We start from the raw sequence: 27,325 nt of genomic DNA on the forward strand, positions 1-27,325 counted from the left end.
CAAACTATATTTTTAAAAGGTTTTTAATTTTATTTATGGGTATGTATGTAAGGATTCCGTCCTTAATTACATCATAAGCCTGGGATGGTGGCACAGCCTAAAAAGCGGGTGGGCCCTCTGTGTGTCTCCCTTTCCTTTTCCACTCTCTCTCTGTTTCTCTGGTCCTTTCTCTCTCTCTCTGTGCCTCCCTCTCTTCCTCTCTCTCCCCCTCTCTCCCTCTCTCTCAATTAATCTCTAAAAAGGTAACTGGCTCGTTACTGTCCTCCAGCACTCTTCTGTCCGCATGGCCGCTGTGGGCGGCGGCCAGCCACAAGCAGCGCCGCCATAACCAACAATGTATGTATAACTGTGTGCTTGGGTGTCTGAAGAGGCCAGAAGGAGGCATAGTAATCCCATGGCGCTGAAATTATATAGGTGGTAGTGAGTTGCTTGATGTGGGTGTTGGGAACTGAACCCAGGTCCTCTGGAAGATCAACAGCAAGTGAGTGCTTTTTTTTTTTTTTTTTTTTTTTTTTTTTGAGACAGGGTTTCTCTGTGTAGCTTTGCGCCTTTCCCAGAACTTACTCTAGCCCAGGCTGGCCTTGAATAGGTAACCGCCTGGCTCTGCCTTGTGAGTGCTGGGATTAAAGGTGTGCAATACCACCGTCAGTCAACAGCAAGTGTTTTCAACTCTGAGTTATCTCTCCAGCCCAGAACCTGTATTTTCTTAAAGGCCCACAAGATAACTAAAACCAAGATGAAAGCTGGCATCTCTGTCTTCGGTTTTTTTTTTTTTCCTTTTAGGTCAGACTCCTCCTTGATTCTGATAATCTTACTAAGGAGTGTCTGTCTATCTAACCTATCATGCCCATTTAAGGCTTATCATCATAATTTATTGTCAAGTAAACAGATCAGGCAGCATCCTAGAAATGGGGACATTGCATTGTTTATTAGACAAAAGACACATTTTTACCCTGGGAGAGGTCACTGTGTTTTGGAGCCTTTTGGAAGATTCTTAGTAATAATTCAAAGGTTATGTTATAACCCACCCTTCTTGTCCAGCCATTGTAATGAATTTTCTCAGAACTGCCAAACAGCAGTTTACTGGCCTACTTTGGATTACTATGCCTACTTCAAAGTACATTTATCTCTTAGCCTTTGGATCTTGTTAACATTTCTCCTGATTTGTAGGCATTTATGATGCCACTGTCCTCCCTTCTTTTGTCAAATTTGGGTATACTCCAATCTCACTCTCATTTCACCACATTTAGAGTATCTAGTAGTTCTCAAAAGTATTGCTACTCTTTCTTCTGTTTTTTGAACTTGGGCCAGCTGGACACTTTTTCTTGGCAAGGGGACATGCATCCTTGACATCAGATAGGTATGAGTGGGGTTTTTAAAGCCCTGAAAGGGAATAGTTGGTCCTTCACACATTGTTACTTCATCCCCATTTGAGAATTGAGAAATGCTGATAGAGCAGAACCCAGTTTCTTGGGTCAAGTTACATGTTGTGTACTGGACAGCCATGAAGGTTAGGTTTTCAGTAATTGCAGAGCGTTTTCTGGAGCAGTTCTGGGATACTTAGGACTTCATTTAGTAGAGTTTAGACTTTATTTTAAAAATACTTTCTTTCCTTTCTTTCTCTCTCTCCCTCTGTCTCTCTTTCATTTGTCTGTCTGTCTGTCTATGAATGACAAGAGTCTCAACAGCTCTGACCTGCCTCTGCTTCCCTGGGATTAAAGGCATTTATGTATTCATTTACTTGTTTGTTTGATTTTTTGAGACAGGGTTTCTCTGTGTAGTTTTGTTACCTGTCCTGGATCTCGCTCTGTAGACCAGGCTGGCCTTGAACTCACAGAGATCCGCCTGCTTTTGCCTCCCAAGTGCTGGAATTAAAGGCATGTGCCACCACTGCCCGGTGTTTAAAGACATTTACCACTATGCCTGGCTAGGCTTTATTTTTGTTGCCTGAGAATTTCAAATGTGTAAATAATATGTTTTTATCAAATACACACCCTGAGTATGTTATGTAGCTTTTTGAACTTGAGTGTATTTAGTATGAACATGCTGGGTAGAGCTTCCTTATTTCTTAGTACTGGACCTAGACCTCAGGACTTCACATGGTAAGAGCTATACCCTCAGCTCTTTTTTTTTTTTCTTTTGAATAGGATGGTTTAGATCTATTACATATTGGAAATTCCTAGGGAGCTTTAAAAATACTGGTGCCTGGGTCCTACACTAATGTTTTTATTTACTTGGTCAAGAAGATTGCATTGAAATTAATAATTCTCCAGGTGATTATAATGTGTACTTAGGATTGAACACTACTGATCTAGATGGTTTCAAAACTATGCAGAGATAGAGTAATAATGATTGTGAATTTAGCCAAATGAAAATGGATTTCATTTACCTGTACAATTATCTACTGTGCACCTGAGATCAAGATAAGTAAGCCACCACGAAAGTCTACGTGAACTGGAGCTTGGCTCTGGCTTTCAGTTTTTCCATTAAACCCTGATTTTTGTACAGGCATACCAGGAGGCTGTTTAGCCCCATCCTCCTCTCTGCACTCCTTAGGGCCTGGAAACAGCAGAGATAGTAAGAGAGGCCCCAGCTCAGGAAGAAAATGAAAGTGATGTAAAGTGGACAGTAAAGCAAATGGAATGATCCCAATAGCCCTGTGCAGACACCTTCCTGGCTGGGCTGGCACACTCAGACACCCACAGGAACCAGGAGACACACAAACACACTGGGCATGGAGCAATTAAAGAACTGGCCTGCCTGCCAGAAATATATTCATTCAGACCTGCCTGTTTTTACTCAGTTGGGGGTGGGGAGTTAATGCCTATAGTGTGGAAACAAGTAACATTTCAAATTGGATTTCTTTTTACCCCTTTGATCTTTATCTTGAAACCTGGCCAGAGGGCTGCTTTTAGTCCATATGATGCCTTTTGGCTAATTGTGTCAGTGAGAAAAAGGGCTGGCTACTATGCTGGCCAGCAATCACAAACTGTGCACTACATCTAAGGCATCCCATTTTTTTTGGCCCAAGTAACTGAGTTTATACTAGCTCCCCAGGCTAGGTTCCTGGTCCATCTCACCCAGGATAATGCTGCATGTTCCCCTTCCATTTGTTTTGTTTTGTAGCATGCCAACAAGAACACAGCCTTGAGGCCATTTACCAAGAGTGATTGTTTTATACACTCTCAAAACAGAAAACATATGTCTAGCCAAGGAGGATTGTGTAATGATGTAGTGATTTCTACATTTAGGGTAGCTTCTGTTGGTCTGGGTGTTCTTTTCTTTCTTGCTCTGTGCTTAGCTCTGTCACCTGCACAGTGGACTGATCCATCAGGCTATGGTGCCAGATAAACTGAACCTAAACAGGTTTAGTTCATGTGATCAAGTTTGCAAATCAAATGTTTCCCCTTTTTATTTTTTTTTATGTGTATTTGTGTTTTGCCTGCATGTGTGTCTTAGTTAGGGTTTCTATTGCTGCAATAAAACAACATGACCAAAAAGCAGGTTGGTGAGGAAAGGATTTATTTGGTTTACACTTCCACATCACTGTTCATCATTGAAGGAAATCAGGATAGGGACTTGGTAGAAATCTGGAGGCAGGAGCTAATGCAGAGGCAATGGAGGGATGCTGCTTACTGGCTTGCTTCACATGGCTTGCTCAGCATACTTTTTTTTATAGAACCCAGGACCTCCATTCAAGGGATGGCACCAAATGGGCCTTACAGGTGAATCTTTTTTTAATTTTTAATGATTTATTTTTATTTTATGTGCATTGGTGTTTTGCCTGCATGTATGATTGTGTGAGAGTGTTGGATCCCCTGGAACTGGAGTTATAGACAGTTGTAAGCCACCATGTGGGTACTGGGAATTGAAGTCCAGTCCTCAGGAAGAGCAGCCAGTGCTCTTAACCACTGAGCCAACTTTCCAGCCTCCTTATACAGCCAAAATCTTATGGAGGCATTTTCCCAATTAAGGTTCCCTCCTTTCAGATAACTCTAGTTTGTATGTCAACCTGACATAAGTTGACATTGTGCTGGCACAATGTGTCTGTTGCACCATGGTGCATGCAGTGCTCACAGAAGCCAGAAGGGTGTTGGATCCTGCTTGGAACCGTAGTTACAGATGGTTTTGAGCCATCATATGGGTACTGGGAGCTAAACTCGGGTCCTCTCGAAGAAGCCAGCCAGTATTTTTAACTATGGAACCATCTCTCCAGCCCCTGGAAATAATTTTTAGGGGAGGTGGGTTTTCTTAAATGCTGTAGTTCTGGAGACACAATTCAGACTGTTGTAATTTCCTAAAACCAATTTCAGAAGAGTAAAGCAAGCTGGATTATTTTCTGCCAAATGGGTTTGCCAAAGGTACTGTTTTGCTAGGAAGAGAATTCAGTGAGTCATTGGGCTACTGCTTGTATTTCCAGCTACTTTTGTTAGGATGGGTTCATGGCATGGTTCTGTGTCTGTCCTTCCTTTCTGTCTGATTTGAAGATTTGTCTTGGAGGTGACCTAAGTTCCTTCAGTTTGGCTATCCAGTCACTTGCCCCTTCTTTCTCCCCGTGTCTTCTGTCTCTTAAAAGGACACTTACTGGGTTTAATGCCCACTTAGACAGTCTAGATGCTCTTATCTGGTGAAATGTAGTTCATTTATGTCTGCAAAGATGTTTCCTAATAAAGGCCCATTTCTTTTCTTTCCTTTATTTCCCATGAGGAGCCAGTCTGCAGAAGCTACAGGAGGAATAGTAATTTCTTTTGGAATTGGTTCTTAATTTACCTTTATCAGGGAATGGCTGCTTTGCAGATATAATTGCAGAAGGATAAACTGAATTTTGTTCTTTTAAGTATTATCATGTTATTGAAGATTCTGACTTTGCCAAATGAGTCTGTGGGAGGTTAATGAGTGCTGATTTTTTTTTTTGTTGTTGTTGTTGTTGAGACAACACTGTAGCCAAGGCTGGCCTGGAACTCACATTGGAGCAAGACTGTTATTGAACTCCTGACAAATCCTCCTGTCTCAGCCTCCAGAGCCACCATGCATGTCCAACCAGTTCATGATGCCAAGCTCTACTTTTGAGGGACAAGTTGTGAGGTGGGGCAGGGTGGAGAGGGGAAATGTTCACAACACAGTAGTTCCTTCTGTTGGGATTGTTCAGTTTTTGCTGTTTTCAAGTATGTTACTGGATGTCACTTTTTAATTCCTATTTTTCATCTACATCAGCAACAGTTTCCTTTTGTAAACATCTAGAAAATAAAACTAAAATTCCTATTATGGGTGAGACTCATCAATAATCAGTATGCATCCCCTTTCTAGGACTATGTGTTCCCATTATTTAGCCTAAAATGGAATCTCATTCTTTTGAAATCTTTAGTTTCATTGGATTGTTATTTTTCTGTGTCTTTGGCATACCTATTTGTGGTCAGTTCTTACGGTCTTATCGGCTAGCCAGGTGTTCTTTAAAGCCTTTCCATGAAGGTTGGAGAATGCTTAGACTTTTTATAAGGTTCAGTCATCAAATCATGTCACATTAGCTTTTATTATTCTTTTTTAATTTTAATGTGTGATGGTATTGTGTTCCCCACAATATTGTGCACCCTAATAAATTTATCTGGGGTCAGAGAACAGACAGCCACTAGAACAAAGCCAAAAATGGTGGCTAGAAAATGGGTCAGAGCAAGCCATAGCAGAAGTTGGGCGGTGGTGGTGCACACCTTTAATCCCAGCACTTGGGAGGCAGAGCTAGGCGGATCTCTGTGTGTTTAAGGCCACTTTAGAAACAGCTAGGCATGCTGACACACACCTTTAATCCCAGAAACCCAGCCTTTAATCCCAGGGACGCAGAAAGTAGAAAGATATATAAGGCACCAGAGTTAAGCATTTGGCTGGTTTAGCATTCAGGCTTTGGAGCAGCACAGTTCAGCTGAGATTCATGTGGAGGAGGACTCAGAAACTTCCAGCCTGAGGAAACAGGATCAGCTGAGGAACTAGCAAGGTGAGGTGGCTGTGGCTTGTTCTGCTTCTCTGATCTTCCAGCATTCACCCCAATAACTGGCCTCAGGTTTGATTTTATTAACAAGACTCTTTAAGATTCATGCTACATTAATGTTTTGTGGTGCTGGGGATGGAACCCAGGGCCCCAGCCATACTAGGCAAGTGCTCTAATACAGAACTCCACATCTTCACCTTTAGCTTTTCTTCTGCATGCTTTTTTCCTAATCACCTTCCCTTATTTCCTGTCTTCCAGCTGACGGTGAGGCCATTCTGAAAGGCCTTCAGTCCATTTTTCAGGAGCATGGGATGGCAGAGTCAGTGCACGCCTGGCAGGACCATGGCTATTTAGCAACCTACACGAACAAAAATGGCAGGTAAGGTAATCTCATGGACTTTAGATGGGAGCAAAGTTGGGGCTAGGGATGATAGCTAAGCTTTTTTTTTAAAAAATTCTTTGACATCTTTTAGAGGAGGCTAAAATTCAGTGCTTTCATAAAATTCTCCTGCCTAGGCATTTCCCCCCAGAGCAGAAGGCTACTGGACCTGGACCACTGTATTTCTTTAAAGCCCTAGTGATTCTCCTGTGTGGCTAGGACCAAAACAAGACCCCTGGCAATAAACAGTATGACATTTGGTAGGCAATGATCTGGAGTTGGTTAAGACAGATTTTTGGACAAACCCCCATCCCCACCCCCAGAGTTTCTGCTTCAGCGGGTCTGGGCTAGAGTACTTTCCTCCCCTGTTGCATTTCCAACAAGGCTCTGGTTGCATTGCTGCTGCTGCTGCTGCTGCTGCTGCTGCTGCTGCTGGCTGGAGCATTGCTAGAAGAGATTATCTTTTACTAAAGACCATAATAAAACACAGGATAGAAACAAGTCAGGCTCGGGAATTGTTCAGAAATTGCTTCTGAAAGAAAAATGAACAAAACTGAAAGCATGTGTGGGAGGATGGGAGAAGTCTGTTTCAGGACTACGTAATACCTTTAGGTGAGTCCCTGAGGCCAATTGAAAAAAAGACCAGTGTGGAAATTTAAGTTTTTATAATAATAATAATAAGTAATAGTAATAATTGTTTTGGATTTTCTTTTTCTTTCTTTTTTTTTTTTTTTGGTTTTTCGAGACAGGATTTCTCTGTGTAGCTTTGCTCCTTTCCTAGACCTCACTTGGTAGACCAGGCTGGCCTCGAACTCACAGAGATCTGCCTGCCTCTGCCTCTGCCTACCGAGTGCTGGGATTAAAGGTGTGTGCCGCCACCGCCTGGCCTGTTTTGGATTTTCGAGACAGAGTTTCTCTGTGTAACAGCTCTGGCTGTCCTGAAACTCTCTGTAGCCCAGGCTGGCCTCAAACTCACAGAGATCCACCTGCCTCTGCCTCTCGAGTGCTGGGATTAAATGTGTGCGCCATCACTGCCTGGCAGAAAGTAAGTTTTTAGATTAAACATACTCATGAAGGTTGCTGTCACACATTCTTTCCCTTTGTATTTAAAGAACTCTTTCAAAATGTACACCATTCTTAGCCTTCCAGCTAGAATGACTACTTCCTCTTATGAACATTAAAGGTTAGTTGGGAGAGCCCAGTTTGCTCTTCCCAATCTTCCCCTCCTCCTGGTTAACTAAACCTGACAAAACCTCCTGGGGACCTTGGTAAAAATCAAGTGCCAGAGGAAGTTCAAGTCAGACGAAATTCCAGCACTGGAGAAGGGTAAGTGGGCATAAAGTGTTACCCTAGCTAGCCAAGAAGCTACTTTTAATTAAAACCTGCTGGGAGAAGAAAACTTGGAGGTTTTTTTTTTTTTTTTTTTTTTTGATGAAGTCACATTGGGTATATCAGCTATACTCAGGACAGGTCTCATGCTCAGGAAAACCAAAAACAGAACTAAAAATCACATGCTTACAGGGGATGAGGAGATAGCCCAAGTGGTAAAGTGTTCGCCTTGTGAGGATGTGTGTTCCCCAGGAGAGCCCATGTACAAAAGCAGGGTGGCATGTGCTTGTAATTTCAGTGCTTGGGAGGTAGCCTGGTACTCTCTCCACCCTCTCCCCCACATAACCATGCACAAAGTCAGATTTATAGCTTGTGAATCAATTTATAGATTTAGATAATATGAATCAGTCATAGACTTAGATCAATTTCAGAGCCCAAGAAGTAAAATTAAAAGCTTAGTATTTGGCCCTGTCCTAAATCTTCCACAAGTGACCATGTCCCACCTCCCATCTCTGAATTGGAATTGAAAAAAAGGCCAGAGAATTAACTTTGACATTGAAGGAAAAAAAGAACTGTTTTAGCCTTGATTGGGCCTACATCTCTTCTCTTTGAAGTGCCCCATAACAATTTCTAACAGTGAAACTACACTTTCTTTTGTAGCTTTGCCAATTTGAGGATTTATCCCCATGGATTGGTGTTGCTGGACCTTCAGAGTTACGACAGTGATGCTCAAGGCAAACAAGAAACTGACAGTGTTGGTTTTCACTCACTTTTCTTTCTCCTTTCAAAATGTTTTGTATTTTATTTCCCCAGATTTAAGGTTCTGAAAGTCTGCTTAGTTTCTTGAGTGTTGACTTTCAGGTTAGCTGAAATTTAAACTTGCCTCCTTTGTGAAGAATTAATCCCGATGGTCTGGAACCCTAACTTAGTTTTCCTTTTAACTTTCTGAATGCAGGGAATGGGTTTCACTTCCTACTAGAGGGAATGTAGAACTTTCGTGTACAGTTTTGCACCTGCGGTATCCTTTAGCTTTCTTCCCAGTTTCTTCTTGGGAGTATTCAGACTGTGGTTAGGGCAGCATCAGGAGGGAGAGGTAGTATGGGAGTGTGGATTTGGGCCAGGGTAGGAAGTTCCAATGGGTAGAAGGGGGCATGTGTATGGGCCAGTATCACATTGTGGTCAGCATAGCCTTATGCCTCTCCTCTGTAATTTAGCTGTTCTGTGCAGTTTATACTCTAAGCCCACTGATTTCTTTTAATTGTAGCTTTTGAACAAAATAGAAGAAAAAATGAAAGAACTGAGTCAGGACAGTACTGGGCGGGTGAAGCGGTAAGTCCATCTACTCATGAATGTCCTTTTAATATTTGTTTAATTGGTAAAATAATCAGAATGGCAGTGTTGGTCTTAGTGTCTGTAGAAGATGTGGAGAAGATCAAAGTCAAAAGCTTGCTACTGTCTGCATGGTGAACTGAACCATCCTCTCATCCCATCCCAAACAGGACACATATGTAAAAACAAACAGGATGAGTGTGTGTGTGTGTGTGTGTGTGTGTGTGTGTGTGTGTGTGTGTGTGTTGGAATGGTGAGCCTATAATGAGGCAGAAAGATGATACTGAATAATTCCAACAAGTTGGAGCTGTGTAGAGCCAAAAACTGGATATAGACAGACATGGAGGGAATTTACGCAGATCACTGATGTACTGATTAGAAGAGAATACTATTTTCTTTATCTCACAGCAGATTTTAGAATAAGAAAACCCTTGTTGACAAAAGTTGAATGTTTAAACTCTTGGTGACTCAACCTGCTGAGTTTGATCAGCCCATAGGAAAGCTCCAGGGCAGATGTGGGATAACTAGGTAATTCTTCAGCTTCCTGTAGGTGATTAGGTAGGGAAGAGCAATAGGATGGATGCCTGAGAGTACTGAAAAGAACCAATCGCCATGTGAAACTTGCTCATGTTTGACATCTGAGGACATAGTTGGTTTTTGTTTTTGTTTTTTTTTTGAGCTGAGGATCGAACCCAAGCGCTCTACCACTGAGCTAAATCCCCAACCCAGATTTTTTTTTTTTTAAATTCCACCCAAGTTCAGTTTAGTAGTCCTTGGCTACGTCCACACCCACACTGCTTTCTGCACTTTATCTTTTTCCTGCTTGCAATTTTCCTTTAATTGAACATACCCCAACTCAGGGAAAATGAATTGGCCCACACCAAAATGTACTCTGGTTTTTATCATTGCTGCTTCTTGGTATAAGTAAATAGAGTGTACTTTTGAAGCTGGGGAACTGGCTAAGTGAGTAAAAGCACTTGCTGCCAAATTTGAATTCAGTACTCAGAACATTGGGTAAAAGGAGAAAACTGACTTGTGCAAAAACCAACTAGTGCAGGTTTACATACACACACACACACACACACACACACACACACACACACACACTTAGAAAAAGAATGTGTTTCTGGGCTTCGGTATTTACAAAAACTCAGGTTGATGGAGGAGTTTTCTTGTGAGACTGGTCACAGCTTTAGATTTTTGTTTTGTTTTGTTTTTTTGAGACAGGGTTTCTCTGTGTTGTTTTGGAGCCTGTCCTGGAACTCACTCTGTAGACCAGGCTGGCCTTGAACTCACCGAGATCCACCTGCCTCTGCTTCCTAAGTGCTGGGATTAAAGGTGTGTGCTACCACTGTCTGGCAAGTTTTAGATTTTTATATCAAAACATGGATCTTGTTTTTTTTTTTTTGCCGTTTATTGAAGGAGGGAGGAGGCCTTAAACACAGGCCTACATCACAATGGGAGAACCCCGGAGGGCAGAAGTTCACTTCTGATGTTTTACAATCTTGCATCTAAGCTGTTAATGCCCAATATGCAGGATACACAGACAAGGAGCTTCCCTTAAGCATTCAGGAGGGTGGAACCTGGCAGGGAATTAGCATAGGGAGGATATCAAGGTCAAGGTCTGCAAGCAATGCAACAGTTATCCAAAATGGGGGCCGGGGCCCTACAGGTCCCCCTTTTTACTAAAAAATGAGCTTCTGACTTAGGTTGCGTGGGACATCAGCAGGTCACCTTATCTGTCATGGAGACGCCTGCCCAGGGATCTTGTTTTTGTTTGTTACTTTTTTTAGTATCCTTTTTATAAAATAAGGATGGAAAGAATGGAAAGTTGGGATTACCTTGTTGTAGACATCAGAGCAAAAAGATCGTTACACTTTTCTGTATGGGAAATGAAACTGTCAGAGACCAATTAAGAACAGATAACTTGGTAATGTTATCTGAAATTCCTATTCCCTTTTCAGTAGTGGTTATTGAGTAAGAAATTTTGACTCAGAAGCCTTGGGATTTCTGTGAAGACTTGTTACTGTTTTCAAGTGAGAAGGAACAAGGAAATAAAGCTCACCGAAAGTTTCAGTTTGGGGAAAATTCTTGCAATGAATATATAATATAGTGTACTTGAAGCCAAGAACACATGGAGCTGCCTTGAAAATCCCGGTTTGATTTTGAGCAGGAAAGGTTGGTTTTGTAGCCCACTGCAGGGAGTCACACTTTATGCTGCCTTGAACTCCATATCAAGTTGATGGCTGCCATATCCTGTTAGAGATCTTTGTTTCTTTGCTGGGCTTTAAAAATCTAGAGAAGAGAGAGTTTCAAGTTAATCCAAGCAGTGTTACTAGTTGAGAGCAGACATATGTACTGGTTAGAACTGACTGACTGTCAACTAGGGTGGATTTTCTCCCCTGAAATCCTTGACTTTGTGTTCAGCATTTGTGGGAACTTGTTGGCAGAAGTTTCTGTTCCTCAGTCACTCTCAAACACACAGAGGCTTATATTAATTATAAATGTACAACCAGTAGTTTAAGCTTATTACTAACTAGCTCTTACATTTCAAGTTAACCCATATTCCTTACTTACACCCTGCCATGTGGTGGTACCTTTATTAGCATGGCACTTTCATCTCCTGCTTGCTCTATGGTTGGCTGGCAACTCCAGACTCTGCCCTTCTTCCTCCTAGCATTCTCCTAGTCTGGCTCTCCTGCCTAACCTTTTTCTGTTCAGCTACTGGCCAGTCAGCTTCTTTATTTTTTATTTTTATTTTTATTTTTTGTGTGGAGCTGAGGATTGAACCCAGGGCCTTGTACTTGCTAGGCAAGCGCTTTACCACTGAGCTAAATCCCCAACCCCCAGCTTCTTTATTAAACGAAGCACAGTGACATATAGTCACACAGTATGAAGGAATATCTATCTATCTATCTATCTATCTATCTATCTATCTATCTATCTATCTATCTATCTTTTTTTCTTTCTTTCTTCCTTTCTATTTTTATTTATTTATTTAGTGCATTTATGCATATGTGGGTAGGTGTTAAGGTCAGAGGGACAACTTGGCAGAGTTAGTCTCCTTTCATTTTTACATGGCTTCCATGGATCAAATTTCAAGTTGTCAGGCATGGCCGAAAGCACCTTTATCCATGGAGCAATTATTATTGTTGTTATTATTATTATTATTATTATTATTATTAATGTGAAATAGTTTTCATCTATTGCCACAGGTTCCCTTCAGCTTGCTTTACTCACCTCAGTCCACCCAGGGTTGGGAGAAGCTTCCTTCTCACTACCTGCCTGGGGACTGTCCTAACTAGGCCATTACCTAACACAATAAATTACTCTGTTCTGCCAGCATTTGGAAAGATGAATTCATTTCCTCGAAAGATGAAGTGGTTAAAGCAGGAGTTGTGAGGATTAAATGAGTTTGTGGGAAATTACTTTGTCAGCTTTGGAGCAGTTTATAGGAGTGTGTGCATGTGCATGTGCGTGTACGTTTCTGAGAAAGTTTTGTTCACTTGTGCCTGTAATATTGGAAGCAGGTAAGAGGAAACTGGGAAGTGAGGCAGGTTCCAGCATTACAGGCCCGCATAGCTGTACATACATAGTACCACTTCATTGTTGAGTTTTTCCTGTCATTTATTGTCCTCTGCTGGTAGTTTTTGCTATATTCACCTTATCAGAAGCACTTGATTATTTACAAAAGCATGGAATGAGAAGCTTGTCATTTTGTCACTTCTCCAGTAATAATTGCTTTAGGGGAGAAGCTTCTTAATCCCATTGCCACTGGTAAATAACTGTTGGTAGAGAACTCAGTTTGAGAACCACAGAACAGCCTAATAATGTCAGAGGGACATTTGCAGATGGAAAGAGGTCCAGCAGACATCACCATAGCTCAGTAACATCCACTTCGTATCTTTAACAAAAGTATAAGTCTCCTTTGTATTCCTGCTGGGAAACCTGGATGTTGTTTGCCATTCTGACTCCAGTCAAGAGGATCTCAGCTAAATCCACATGAAGGATGACTTCCAGATGCTTGATCTGGACTTTTTGGGAGATAATGACAATAATAATAATAATAATAATAATAATAATAATAATAATATTCCAAGTGAAATGAGGGTTAAAAAAAGGGCAGGGAAAGGAAAATGTAGTGGTTTTTTTTGAGCTGAGGACCGAACCCAGGGCCTTGCGTGCTTTACCACTGAGCTAAATCCCCAACCCGGAAATGTAGTGTTTGAAACTTAATTCAAAAGCATGACAGCTATGAAGGACATAATTGGGACAAGTCAGGGTTTTTGAAGATGGAATCTATACTAGATAACAGAACTTGTAACTGCAGTAATGCCCATGTGGTTTTGCAGACATTCGGTGGTATGTACTGAAAAGTGTGATACCTACCATATGCATTTTCTCCTTCAATTTTTCATTAGGAAAAATAAATTTAAAACCTGCCAGAAAGGTATCCTTTTCTTTCTTTTTTTTAAAAGAAATAGTTTTGTGCAGTTGTTGTGACTTGGTAGAGTTTGTGAATAGGAAAATGTCCACACTTTGGATTGTTTTGTGCTTTTTTTAAAAAAAAAATTTATGGACTACAGAGAAATAGAAGTAAGTAATATAATAAGCATTTTAAAAAATCCAAGTCCAAAGACTTTTACTGCTTGCTACAGATGGCCGTGACCCACACAAGACCTCATATGCCACACCTTCTTCTGTCCCACATTACACTACCATGCTTGTTGCTAGACAAGAACTGCTAAATGGCACCTAATAGCTGACATAACATCACGTATATGGCACACACCGAAATCCTATAAATTTCTAAGATAACTAACCAACCAAACTCTCAGTGAAAGCATTTCTTTTTAGCTGAGAATATGTTTTCATCCCAAGAACCAAGGTGTGGATGCCAAGAATTAACAGACAACACAAAGCCATGGAAAGGAAAGCGGGCCCTTCCCTCTACCTGGCCTGCAAACACTATCTAGGGGGAGAGATCCTTCATTCTAAAAGAGCTTCCATTGAGATAACCAGTCTGGGGATGGGTGCAAACAGGCATTATTAACACTTGAGATGGAAAGACTTAAGGTGTCCTGGAAAGTGGGGAACATCTGAAGAAAAAAACAAAAGAAAACAAAACAAAAAACAAAACAAAACAAATTTGTTTTGCACTTTTAAAGAGTCTGTCTGCTACAAGCACATGGCCGCCTTTTTATTTTTTTTAATAATTGTGGGTATGTACATGTGAGTGTAGGTACTGGCAGAGGCCAGAGGTGTCAGATCTCCCTGGAGCTGGAGTTACAGGCAGTTGTGAGCCACTACCTGGGAACCAAACTCAGGTCCTCTGCAGGAGCAATACACTCTCTTAACAACTAAGCCATCTCTCTTGTCCCTCATGGCCTTCTGTAAATTCTCCATCCCAAGTCCTTTTGTAAGGCAGTGTTCTCCAGAGGCTCATTCCTGTCTCTCCCTCTCCAGTTTACCACCCATAGTTCGAGGAGGGGCCATTGACAGATACTGGCCTACTGCTGATGGGCGCCTGGTTGAGTACGACATAGATGAAGTGGTGTATGATGAGGATTCACCGTATCAGAACATTAAAATTCTACACTCAAAGCAGTTTGGAAATATTCTCATCCTCAGTGGTGATGTTAGTAAGTATTCCATTCCTATGCTGATTGCATAACAAGGTGGGGATGTGTTGGCAGCCACTGCTTTCCTGACAAATGCCATTGTCTTGGATTCATCTGAGCTTAATTCTGACACTGCTATCTTTTATGATTTGCTTACATTGTATGAACTTATGGGTTGTCTGGACTTTTGTGTAAACTTTGTCTTGAAGTAGATTTTTCTTTGAGTAGTTAGTTAGAAAGTACAGTTGCTTGTTTAAAAATAGCATTTTATTATGGAAAAATTCCAACCTAAATAGACAAACTAGTGCATTGAGCCCACAGATACTCACCATAGAACAATGACAATAGCATTGAGCAGCCAGTCTTGTTTCATCTAACCCTGCTGCATTTTGTCTTATAATATTATCTTGAAAGCAGTTTCCAGATGGCATATCTTGTCATCTTTAAAGGTGTCATTTCTTTTAATTACTCAGAATATCAGCACATTCTCAAGATTGTATTTTTGTCTAAGTAATTTAGTTCTTTTTATCCTATGTGTCAGATGCATTAAGTTTGTGAAAATTACTCAATCCAAGAAACAACCTTGCACATTATGGACAGTTTTTGAAAGTTGGAAAATTTCCATTGCAAGCTAGATTTCAGCAGGTCAAATGGTTTGTATATTTGGGTAGAGTCATCATTTGGGTCTTTTGTTTCCTCCTTAGATTTGGCAGAGAGTGATTTGGCGTATACCCGAGCCATCATGGGCAGTGGTAAAGAAGATTATTCTGGCAAAGATGTACTGATTCTGGGAGGTGGAGATGGTGGCATATTATGTGAAATTGTCAAACTGAAACCAAAGATGGTCACCATGGTAGAGATATCCTTTGTGTATAAGAGGACAACTTCAGAGACTGGAGAGATGGATCAGTGGTTAAGAGCACTTTCTGCTCTTACAGTGGACCTGGGTTCAGTTCCAAGCATCCACTTGGGGACTATAACTGTTTGTAACTCCAGTTCCAGTCTATCTGGTGCCTTCTTTTGGCCTCCAGGCAGCAAGCATATATATGGTGCATGCACATAACAGCATGTGTACACTCATACAAGAGGGAGAGGAGAGAATGAGAGAACAAAGTAAATGGGTTTTGATTCTCCTTCCTTTGGTATCTTTGGACTCCAGTGAGAATTTTCCCAAACTCAAGGCAGCTGTGTTAAGTTAACTTCCCAGAGAGCTAGAGTGAACACAAGGTAAATGGATTTCTTTGGTGCCTTCAGAGTCTGGTGAGTGTTTCCCCAAAGTCAAGGCTGATGTGAGAAATCCATGGAGTCTAGGGCTGTGCTTTAGGGTCATAGAACAGCTACCCACTACGTCTCCCCCTTTTGTCTAAATAAGAAAGTTCTAACCTAATATAAAACTATATACAATAGGAACAATTATCAAGTATTGTTCAGGAGGGGGGAAAGGTAATGACCTAAACAAAAATAGAACTACCACCAGCAAGAACAACACCAAACAAGAGACACACACTCAAATCCAGAGATGTCCAGAACATAGGTAAATGGCATGTTACAGAGATTACTCCAATAGCTGTCCTATTATAAAACAATCTAACTTTAGTGTCTGAAATGTCCTGAGCTAAGATATGAGAGGATTATAACTGTAACTATCTAGTTGTCAACCCCATCAAAGACCTGAGAAGGAACATAATAATAACTGCGAAAACAGGAAATGCAGTCAGTAGAGCATGGGACTCTTAATCCCAGGGTTGTGGGTTCATGTCCCACATTGAGCACTAGATAAAGCAAGAAATCTATGGAGTCTGCTTAAAGGGCAAAAGAATTTATTAGGGGAGAGAACCTCACTGTACAGAACAGAATCCTGCAGGTTCTGGAATGCTGGGGCATGCGGTTCTGGCCGTCTCATTCAGTCCTGCATACAAATCCACAAGGGCGAGCAGAGAGCTGATACATGCATCTCAGGTCTTAAGGTCATAGGCAGGTAGAGCAGTTACCTGCTATATTTCTAGGGCTATACTTCAGGGTCATAGAACAGATACCCACTACACAAGGCAGATGTGTTAAGTTGTCTTTCTTGAACAAACATTTGAATTTACAAACTAGCAGCCTTGTATGTGTCTACCAGTAGAGAAACAGAGATAATAATGTAGTTGTGGATTAGAGAGCATTTATGTTGGATGCCCCATCTGCTGCTTAGTGGCTATCAAAATGGCTTCCATTTCATGAGGAGAAAAAAAAATCTAGTTTCTTTCACTTGAATGTCCTTAGTGTGAAAAATAAAGTCACCATAATATCTACTTTTTAACTTTATGATCCTCAGCTGGCGATAGTCAAAACCTTTATTTGTCTGAACCTTTATGTTTTAGAGAAGGCTTACTTTTTCAGAATTCTTTGGTACATTCAAATTCTCCTTAGCCTGTTTTGGACATTGACCAAATGGTAATTGACGGATGTAAGAAATACATGCGAAGAACATGTGGAGATGTCTTAGACAATCTTAAAGGAGACTGCTATCAGGTAATTATTTCTTGGTAATGTACATTTAAATTGACTGAAAATAGAAATACATGTTATCAATTGGGCCAGTACCTTTTAGTATAATTGGTTAAGAAGATATTCTCTTTGTGTGAATATAGTATCTATCATACATGGTGTATAGATACTGAAAGAAGTCCCCCAGTGTAGATTCTATCAGAGTACTTTTCTTTATGTTATTGGGGACTAAACTTGGTCCTTCTGTATGGTCCTTCTGTATGCGAGCCACCCACTACTACTGAGTGATGTCTCCAGCCCACATTAATCCTGGCATAAAAGATGTCATGTCCTTTTTAAATCTACCACCTGCTGTCACTACCCTGAATAATGCCTGAAGTCAGGGTCTTTCAGAGAGAATTCAGATTTTTTAATTGGTAGGTGTAGTGTATTAACATGTTGCAAATAAGCAATTAGTTTCTGTCTTAAATTGTCCTGTGCTCAAAGTTGAGCAGCCACTCTGATATGTGGGGATGTATATATTTCATTCTCATAGACATGAGGGATTGTTAGAGCAAGATGCCCAAGCAAATTCTTATTGAATACAATCTGAAATGTGTGCCTCCAGATTTATAAGCAATTTGGATGAGTGCTGTACTTTGGGATGTCAGTTACCTAGCACTTTTTCCGTCCCTAATGTATGTACATTTAAATTTGAATTTGTGCTACATGCATGTTAATTTGAGGCAGGAATTCTATCTACCTTAAAATGCAATTGTGATTGTTTTGTGGGCCAAAGGGCAAGAAAAATTAGAGTTAGCTTATCCTGTTGGAGAGATTCAAGAAGGGAGTGTAGAATTCAGCTCTGCAAAACATTGGCTGAACTGTTTCACACTGAATTCAAAGTTACCTTGGCTGACAAATAATGAGCCAGACCCCCTGCCTGTTGTACTTAATTCCCACACCATAACTGGTAGATGTTGTTCTATTGTATTGGGAAGAGTTGAACCTTAGAGAGTTTAAAGGAGATTTATTCAAATTCGTAGGGGTCACTTTAGATCAGTGTGGGGTACAGGGGGTGAAGAATCCTGTCACCCTGGTTTTTGTTGTATGGATTTCTTGTAAAGATTAAGGAAAGACCAGAAACACAGACCGAGAGCAGCTGTACAATCTGGTGTTAGTAGGGGTATGGTGGAAACGGGAATTTGACTAAGTCTCCTGAAATGGAATATGTGACCCTCAGGGCACAGATGGTGAGCCAGGTGGTCAGATGTATGCAGCAAGGGTAAAAGACTGTTCTTCATGGGATTTTTGGTGTGCAGTTGGTACATATTGAAAGACCACGAGACTAAATGGTGTTAAAGCCACCTGGTTAGGAATTTAATAAATCACATCTTTTTTTATTTAATTTTTTTTTCATTTTACATACCAACCACAGTTTCCCCTCCCCCCCTCCCATGCTCCACCCACACCATTACCTACTCCCTCCACCCATCCACTCCTCAGAGAGGGTAAGGCCTCCCCTGGGAAGTCAACAAAGCATGGTTTATCAAATTGATGCAGGAGCAAGCCCCTCCCCAGTGCATCAAAACTGAACAAGGCATTCCTCCATAGGGAATGGGCTCCAAACAGCCAGTTCATGCACCAGGGTTAAATCCTAGTCGTACTGCCAAGGGCTCCACAAGCAGTCCAAGCTACACAATTGTCACCACATTCAGAGGGCCTAGTTCAGTCCTCTGCAGGCTCCCCAGTGGTCGGTACATGTCCATGAGCTTCTACCAGCTCAGGTCAGCTCTCTGTGTGAGTATCCCCGTCATGATCTTGACCCTCCTTGTTCATATAATCCCTCCTCCCTCTCTTCAACTGGACTCCAGGAGCTCAACACAGTGCTTGCTTCCATCAGTCACTGGATGAAAGTTCTATGATGACAGTTAGGGTATTCACCAATCTGATTACAGGGGAAGGCCCGGTCAGGCAATGTGTTCATGAAAAAATCGTGCACCCTAATAAACTTATCTGGGGTCAGAGAACAGAACAGCCACTAGACAGACTTAGAGGCCAGAAAATGGTGGCACTCACACCTTTAATCCTAGTATTCTAGAGACAGAAATCCCTCTGGATCTCTGTGAGTTCAAGTCCACACTGGAAATAGCCAAGCATGGTGACATACGCCTTTAATCCCAGGGAGTGATGGCAAAAACAGAAAGATATATAAGGTGTGAAGACCAGAAACTAGAAGCATTTGGTATTTAGCTGGTTAAGCATTCAGGCTTTTGAGCAGCAGTTCAGCTGAGAGCCATTGGGATGAGGACACAGAAGCTTTCAGTCTGAGGAAACAGAGCTGAGGAATTGGCAAGGTGAGGTAGCTGTGGCTTGTTCTGCTTCTCCGATCTTCCAGCATTCACCCCAATAGCTGGCCTCAGGTTTGATTTTATTGATAAGTACCTTTAAGATTCCTGCTACAAGGCACCCTCTCTACTATTGCTAGGAGTCTTAGCTGGGGTCATCCTTGTGGGTTCTTGGGAATTTCCCTAGCACCAGGTTTCTCCCTAACCCTTTAATGGTTCACTCTACAAGATGTCTTTCATTGCTCTCCCTCTCTGCCCCTCCCCAAACTCGACCATCCCATTCCCTCAGATTGGTAGTGTGTGTGTGTGTGTGGGGATGTTGGGGGTGATAAGTCACATCTTGTTCTATTCTAAAGCTCTTGAGGGTGGCAGTGTTTAGTGTCTCAGAATAACCACCAGGGGGAGCCTGAGCTTTTTTTTTTTTTTTTTTTTTTTTTTTTTTTTTTTTTTTTTTTTTTTTTTCTGCTGAGGGTTCTGAAGACAGACCAACCTGAGCACTGTACCAAAGGCAACAGTCCGTTAAAATGTTTTCAGAAAGGCAGAAGTTTTTACATATGTTTAAACAACTACTCTGGTTAACATTTGTTTCAAGAAACAATTTTTTTTTGTTGTTTTTTTTTGAGACAGGGTTTCTCTGTGTAGCTTTGCGCTTTTCCTGGAACTCACTTTGGAGACCAGGCTGGCCTCGAACTCACAGAGATCCGCCTGGCGCTGCCTCCCAAGTGCTGGGATTAAAGGCGTGCGCCACCACCGCCCGGCAAAATATTTCTTTTATAATGACAGTAATCTTAATACTGAATTAAAGGTACTATGCCAAGAAAACTAAGGATGAATTACCTATGTGTATGTATGCATTTTATGTACACACATACAAAATGATTAAGTAAGATAAGTTAAATTTAGTGACTTATTTTTTTAAAATCTGTATTATACTCAAGTAGGATTTAGTTTAAAATTAAATTTAAAGATGAGAATTTAAAGAAATCTGTTATTGGACTGTTGAAATGGCTTAGTGGATAAAGACATTTGCCTCCAAGCCTGATGACCTCAGTTTAATTCACATGGCAGAGGGAGAGAACCTACTCGGACAAGTTGACCTCTTCCCTTGCGCGCGCGCGCACACACACACACACACACACACACACACACACACACACACACACAAAGACAAAGACCTTGCAATAGAGGGATTCCACCAAAACATAATAGAAAGTATCAGAAATTTAATTTTAATAGTAAATGATAAAGTAAAAAATATAGCAAGTGGCAAAAAGTCATTTTCGTCGGAAGTAGGAACCAGATTATGGATGCTGTGTATCTGAGTTTATGCTTATTTTTGAAGCCACTAATAAGTAAGATAGGAAGATGGAGGTCATAAAAATAATAAAATAAGCATAGGAAATAAAAAATGGTTTGAAAAATCCAAGAAATTTACCTTGACAGTTACTTGGACGTCTGAGGAATTGATTTAGTGATTAAAGATGTAAGTGACTTAGGAAAGATTAATTTTTTCTTTCTGCTGAACACAGAACAGTTTGAAAGGAAATTGGGAGGTGTGTGGCAGGAAATCCTCCTCAAAGTAATTTGCTAAATGCTTAGAAATAAACTTAGCAAGAGGTATTATGAGACTGATGTGAGCTATGTGAAGATTTGACTGAAAGACATGAAATGAGGTGAGTATGTGGAAAGGCATGGTATATCTTGGCCTGGTAATAGGAGAACAGTTTACATAGCTTCTCATTTGTCCTTCTAATTCTCATCAGAGTACCAAGGGAGTGAGGCCAACTGATGTCTTCCACGTGGCTTTATTAAAACAAATGTCTAAAAATAGCCAACTGAACTTAAGAGAACAATCATTGTAGAAGGAGGCTTGTCCTTTCCATTGCTCCTTTACTGCAGGCCCTGTAATCAAATAGGAAGTTGGACACAGACTATAGACAGATAAGAGGGATGTCATGGGAACATGAACTTGTGTTAAGTATATATTCCAACACACTGCTAACATATCAAAGATGTATTTCTTTTTCTTTCTTTCTTTCTTTTGAGACATCCCTAGCTGTCCTGGAACTTGGATTGTATACCAGGTTGGCCTCGAACTTACAGACATCTACCTGCCTCTGCCTCCTGCAGAGTTCTGGGATTAAAGGCATGAGCCATATTGCCAGGCCCAAGATACATTTCATTTCACTTGGGTAAAGATTTAGTAAGTAAGTGGATGTTGACATATTGGGTTACCACTTGTTTGAAAACTAAATCAGCCAATCCTAGAAACCATTGAAAAGGGAATTTCAGTAAATTTAACCCCTCGGGTTTGGAAACCAAGATATAAAGGAAAATTTACCTTTTAAATTGGGAAATGAGGGAGTTTAATATGACTGTTCGTAGAGGATTGTTGAAGACAAGGATAGAACGTTTGTAGTGAGATAGAGTAATTTACTGTCTGTTCAGAATAATGTGCATGGTTTAAATTTTAGTGAAGAAAACAGAGTTGTGTTGATTGTGAGAGTGTCAAATGGGACCTTCATGCATATGCTAGGCAAGTTCTATATCATGGGGACATACCATTAGTTCTCAGATGGGATGAATGTGTGGATTATAGGTAGTTGAGGGATCTCTCTCTCTCTCTCTCTCTCTCTCTCTCTCTCTCTCTCTCTCTCTCGCTGAGGATTGAACCCAGGGCCTTGTGCTTGCTAGTACCACTGAGCTAAATCCCCAACCCTTCTCTTTTTTTGAGACAAAAATCTCATGTAGTACAGGCTGGCCTCAAACTCTGTGTAGCTGAGTGTTGCCATTTTCTCTGATTTTACCTATGCAACTTGTGCAATGTATTAAGTTTTATAAAACAATAGAACAATAAAAATCTTCAAATATATCAAACTCCATACTTAACTTCTTACATTGTAGTCTTCCCTTATCCTTCTTACTAAGAACTCAACATAAAAACCAGGCTGCCCTCAAACCTGTGGGGTGTCACTCTTTCTGTCTTAGCCTTCCAAGAGCTGGAATTAACAGGGTGGGCTACCATACCCGACTGTCCTCCTTTCTTATCAAGGGTCTATGAGCAACCTATGTAAACTATTTTAAATAAGGTTGTGTCTCAATTAGTCAATTAGGGGAGCAATAGCACCTGTAGAGGGACTACTCAGATGAGAAAGGATATAAGCATATGTTTAACACTTAGTTTTTCTATTAACAGACAGGGGTGAAGGTCTCCTTGTTTATGGTGAAGTGCTGTGGATTTAACCCCGAGCTTTCATTTCCTAGTTTATTTATTTTTTATTTTTTAAAATGTGTAGCCTAGGCTGGCCTCGAACTCGTGATCCTCCTGCCTTTGTCTCCTTCAGCAAACCCTACTGGTGTGCGCCACCACAACCGGCTCATTTCCTATTTATAAGTGTTTAATGACACCCACTTGTGTTGACTCATGCATCCACTCCTGTTCCTTCTGAAAGGTTCTCATAGAAGACTGTATTCCAGTACTGAAGAGGTACGCCAAAGAAGGGAGAGAGTTTGATTATGTGATTAATGATTTGACAGCAGTCCCAATCTCTACATCTCCAGAAGAAGGTAGATTGTTTTGAACTCTTTATGCATGCATGCATATTTACACATGTGCGTACATACATTCTTCCTAATTTTTTTTGAGAAACGGTTTCTTACTGAGCCTAGAATTTTTATCAAGTAGGCAATGCTGGCTGGCCAGCAAGCCATAGGAATCCTGTCTCCCTACTCATCACTGGGATTGCAAGGCACATGCCACCATATGCATTTTATATGTGGGTGCTGAGGGTCAAACTCAGATTCTCAAGCTTGAGAGGCAAGCACATTCCCCACCAAGCCATCTTCTCAGCTCCTCTTCTTTTATTTGTTAAAAGCAGTTGAACTAGCCGGGCGGTAGTGGCGCACGCCTGTAATCCCAGCACTCAGGAGGCAGAGGCAGGCAGATCTCTGTGAGTTTGAGGCCAGCCTGGTCTACAGAGCTAGTCCAGGACAGGCTCCAAAGCTATAGAGAAACCCTGTCTCGAAAAACAAACAAACAAAACAAAACAGCAGTTGAACTAGTATTGATGGTGGGAAAGGCGGCTGGATTTTAATGTGGCTTTGGTTCTTTTCCTGCCCTTAATATGAAAACACAGCATATACCTCAAAAGTTCTGAGTGTTCTGGAGCTAATATGAAGGACCATGGTTGGGATTCTGGTTAGTTTAAGTACTATGTTCCAATGTGGTAACAGTCTCATGTTTTTATAGTTGCAGAACAAAAGAAATTCACAAATCAAGGCATATTCAAATCCATTGGTGGCAACATTAAGTGGGTTACAGTAAAGTAGGATAAACTGTCTTGTAAGATTTTTGGAAACCATCTGAAGACATTTTTAGTTGTGGTATTGGGTGAAGCCAGTTTGTTCTGTTAAGTTAATACATATGACAAAAGGTTTCATGGAGTAGTCTCAAGGAGGTTAGGTCTGACACAGGTAGGCAATGGATGGCTCTTTAAGGAGGCTGCAACATTCTGTCTCTCCAAAACAAGAATTTCCTCAGCTTCTCAGTGCACATTGCTAATTTCCTTCTTTAGGCAGCTTTCTTTTAGACTGAGCTCTGCCTTTGTGTCCAGTCTTTGAGAGTGATGCTGGAATAGAAGCCAGGATCTCCTGCATATGAACAAGCTCTCCACCACTGGGCTGCGCTCTCAGTCCCCTACGTTAAGTCTTTATTGGTGGTGTACTCTTCGTCCTAAGTAGATGCAAACTTGTTTTTGACCTTGGTGTTTGTGTTAGTGTGTACACAAACCAGCTATAGGATTGTACATTATTGGTTATGAACAAACTTTCAAGCTCATGCATATTTAAAATAGTGTCATGTAGCACAAGCTGACCTCAAAGCTACTAGAAGATGCTCTTCAGCTCCTGATCCTCTCCCCTCTGCCTCCAAAGTACCAGGATAATGGGCATGTGCCAGCACATGGGGGGTCTCTTCTTTTGTATTATTGACTGTGAGTGAATATTCCATAGATGCAAAACTTATTTACAAAACTTAATTTTTTTTTCACATCCAGATTCTACATGGGAGTTCCTCAGACTGATTCTAGACCTGTCCATGAAAGTTCTGAAACAGGATGGGAAATACTTCACACAGGTAGACCACTCAGTCTCCAGCCCTACTCTGATGACTTTAAATAAGAATCATTATTTGGATATTTGACTGCATGTTCTTGAAATTTTCCTATGTCAGGAGAACAATATCTTTGAATTAACAGCAGCAGGCAAGATTATCTTTAGTTAGCTCTGGCTGCAGTATGAAATTGCACCAGCAGGTGGAGACACAGACCATAGTTCTCTCCCACCCGCCATCCTTTATTTAGGTCCATCTCTAGGGAAAAGCAGCACATTCATGATAAACAGCTTTGCCTAGAGTGTGAGCTGCAGACACCGGATAGAAGTGTTTTTTCATTCTTGAGGGTATTCTTAACTTTAAAGAAGGTTTGGAGTTGTCTTTTTGGTATTTGTATAAAATAGGTATATATAGAAAAATATTATTCCTAAAAAATGACAAAGGCAACTAATTGTTAATGCAGTCTCTTTACTTGGTACAAAAATTAATTAATAACCAAGTTTAGCACTTGCACTCTGGTCTCTGAATTCTTCTGAGTTTACTGGAGATTCTTCAACCTACCACACAAACTCAACTCTGGTTGGTGTTTTACTGAAGTAAGAAGTTTGGACCATCTTAAGCAGAAATCTGTCCTCTGTCCTGTGTACATAAGTCCCTCCACTAGAAACACTTTACCTTGTGACCAATTTTATATTGCATTGATTTCTCAGTAATTCATTTCATTAAAGTATATCTTTTAATTTTGCTAAATACTAAATGCTAAATACTTTTATTTTAAAATGACTTATTTTTATTTATGTGCATGTGTTGCTGTGGGTATATGCATGTAAGTGCAGCTGCCTGCAGAAGCTAGAGGTGTCAGATCTGTAGCTAGAGGTACAGGTGCTTATGAGACTCCTCAACTGGGGCCTGGGAGCTGAGCTCCAGTCCCTTGGAAGAGCAGCCAGTGCTCTTAACTGCTGAGCCATCTCTCCAGCCACAGTATATTGTATTGTAAATATTTTTTAAAAGTCATAATGTAATTATATCATTTCCTACTTCCCTTTCCTCCAACCCCCCTCTCATGTACCACCTTCCCTCTTTAATTGTTAAATACATACACACAGATACATGTACACTTGTGCATATATATGTAAATACATAAATACATCCTGCTCAGTCTGTATAGTGTGTGTGTGTGTGTGTGTGTGTATTTTTTTTCCAGGACTGACCATTTAGTATTGGGTAATCAGTTGGTGTGCTCTTCCCTATGGAAGATTATTTCTCTGGTTTTCAGCATTCCTTAGTTGCCTGTAGTTCTTTGTCTAGGCTTGGGCCCCATGAAAAGGCTCCCTTCCACATTATCATGTCTATTAGTACCATTCTCATTTAGGTATTATTTTGGCAGCCATACTGTTGAACTATCATGGGTGTAGCTTCCATAGCATTTCTAGCAGACACAATGTCACAATACATTTTATTATGTTCCTCTGGCTCTTAAAATCTTTCTGAACCCCTTTTGTGATGTTCCCTGAGTCTTAAGTTCAGGAGCTGTATTGTAAATGCATCAATTAGGCTAGTTTAAATTTTTAACATGAACTTATTTTTGACTGGTTTATAAAAACATAACAATGATCATTTACAGAGTTACCATGTGATATTTACCTACATGTATACATTGCCTTACTTTTTAATCAGGTTAAGCACATGTATCCTCTAACATAGATCATGTTGTTTGTGGAGAAAACATTCATCTTCCTTTCTTGTAATATATAAGTATACAGTGCACAGTCATTAGCTATAGTCACCTTATAGTGTGTAATTGCATGGCAGAACTTCTTACTCCTGTCCAACTGTTACCTAGTACCAACTGATAACTGCTTTGAAAGATTATTGGTATATTTAAATAGCCAGAATAGGTGGAGGTCTTATTTTTTTCCTGAGGAAGCACTCATCTGCAGACTCTAGTCTGTCTTGGCTATTTCATGGGATCCGAGAAGAATAATGCTGGAAAGAACTTAGAATACCGAGACACCTAAACCTCTAGCTTGTCCTGTTTTATTTACTCCTCTTCCCACTGTATGCAAAGCCTGTGGGCACATGGTAGCTTAAAGCAGGGGTCTACACACTGTGGGCTAGATGTGGCTGCCTGCTCTGTAGTTTCTTGATAAACTGCCATGCCTTTGTTTTGTGCTCCAGGAGCAGTATGGAGTATTGCCTAGGTAAGCCTCATGGTCTGTGCTGTTTAAATATGATCTGTCTGGCCCTTGATGGAGGAAGTTTGCAGGCCTCTGTTTTATGTAGGATGTTGATGAGGAAACACACTCAAACAATGCTTTGTACTATAAAAGCAATACAGATGTAGTGAGTTGGACTTTTGGGAGCATATTTATTGTATTCCCTTGTGTTTACATTTCCACAACTAGAAGAAAGTCTCATGTGTAGCATGAATCTTAGAAGGTCTTATTAAGAAAAATAAACCCAGCTGGGCAGTGGTAGCGCATGCCTTTAATCCTAGCAATTGGGAGGCAGAGCCAAGTGGATCTCTGTGAGTTCGAGGCCAGCCTGGGCTACCAAGTGAGTTCCAGGAAAAGGCGCAAAGCTACACAGAGAAATCCTGTCTCGAAAAAACAAAAAACAAAACAAAACAAAAAAAAAAAAAAAGAAAGAAAAACAAACCCAGAGCCAGGTATTGGAGTGAACGCTGAAAGATCAGAGAAACAGAACAGGCCACAGCCAAACTTGCCTCTCCAATTCCTCAGCTGATCTTGTTTCCTCAGA

General features: G+C 40.8%; 1 protein-coding gene across 2 annotated transcripts in view; it reads left to right on the top strand.

The window, feature by feature from the left end:
* The window catches only part of Sms (spermine synthase), a 50,360-nt gene that overhangs the window by 15,901 nt on the left and 7,134 nt on the right, over positions 1-27,325 (top strand). For both annotated transcript variants that reach the window (XM_036175073.1, XM_036175074.1), the window contains exons 2-9: positions 6,239-6,359; positions 8,349-8,442; positions 8,953-9,017; positions 14,484-14,659; positions 15,343-15,497; positions 17,063-17,152; positions 22,908-23,022; positions 24,510-24,589. In XM_036175073.1, coding sequence (XP_036030966.1) covers positions 6,239-6,359; positions 8,349-8,442; positions 8,953-9,017; positions 14,484-14,659; positions 15,343-15,497; positions 17,063-17,152; positions 22,908-23,022; positions 24,510-24,589 — 896 coding nt within the window. The remainder of the gene's footprint in view (positions 1-6,238; positions 6,360-8,348; positions 8,443-8,952; positions 9,018-14,483; positions 14,660-15,342; positions 15,498-17,062; positions 17,153-22,907; positions 23,023-24,509; positions 24,590-27,325) is intronic.

This window comes from Onychomys torridus, chromosome X, assembly GCF_903995425.1.
Source record: "Onychomys torridus chromosome X, mOncTor1.1, whole genome shotgun sequence".
Lineage (NCBI taxonomy): Eukaryota > Metazoa > Chordata > Mammalia > Rodentia > Cricetidae > Onychomys > Onychomys torridus.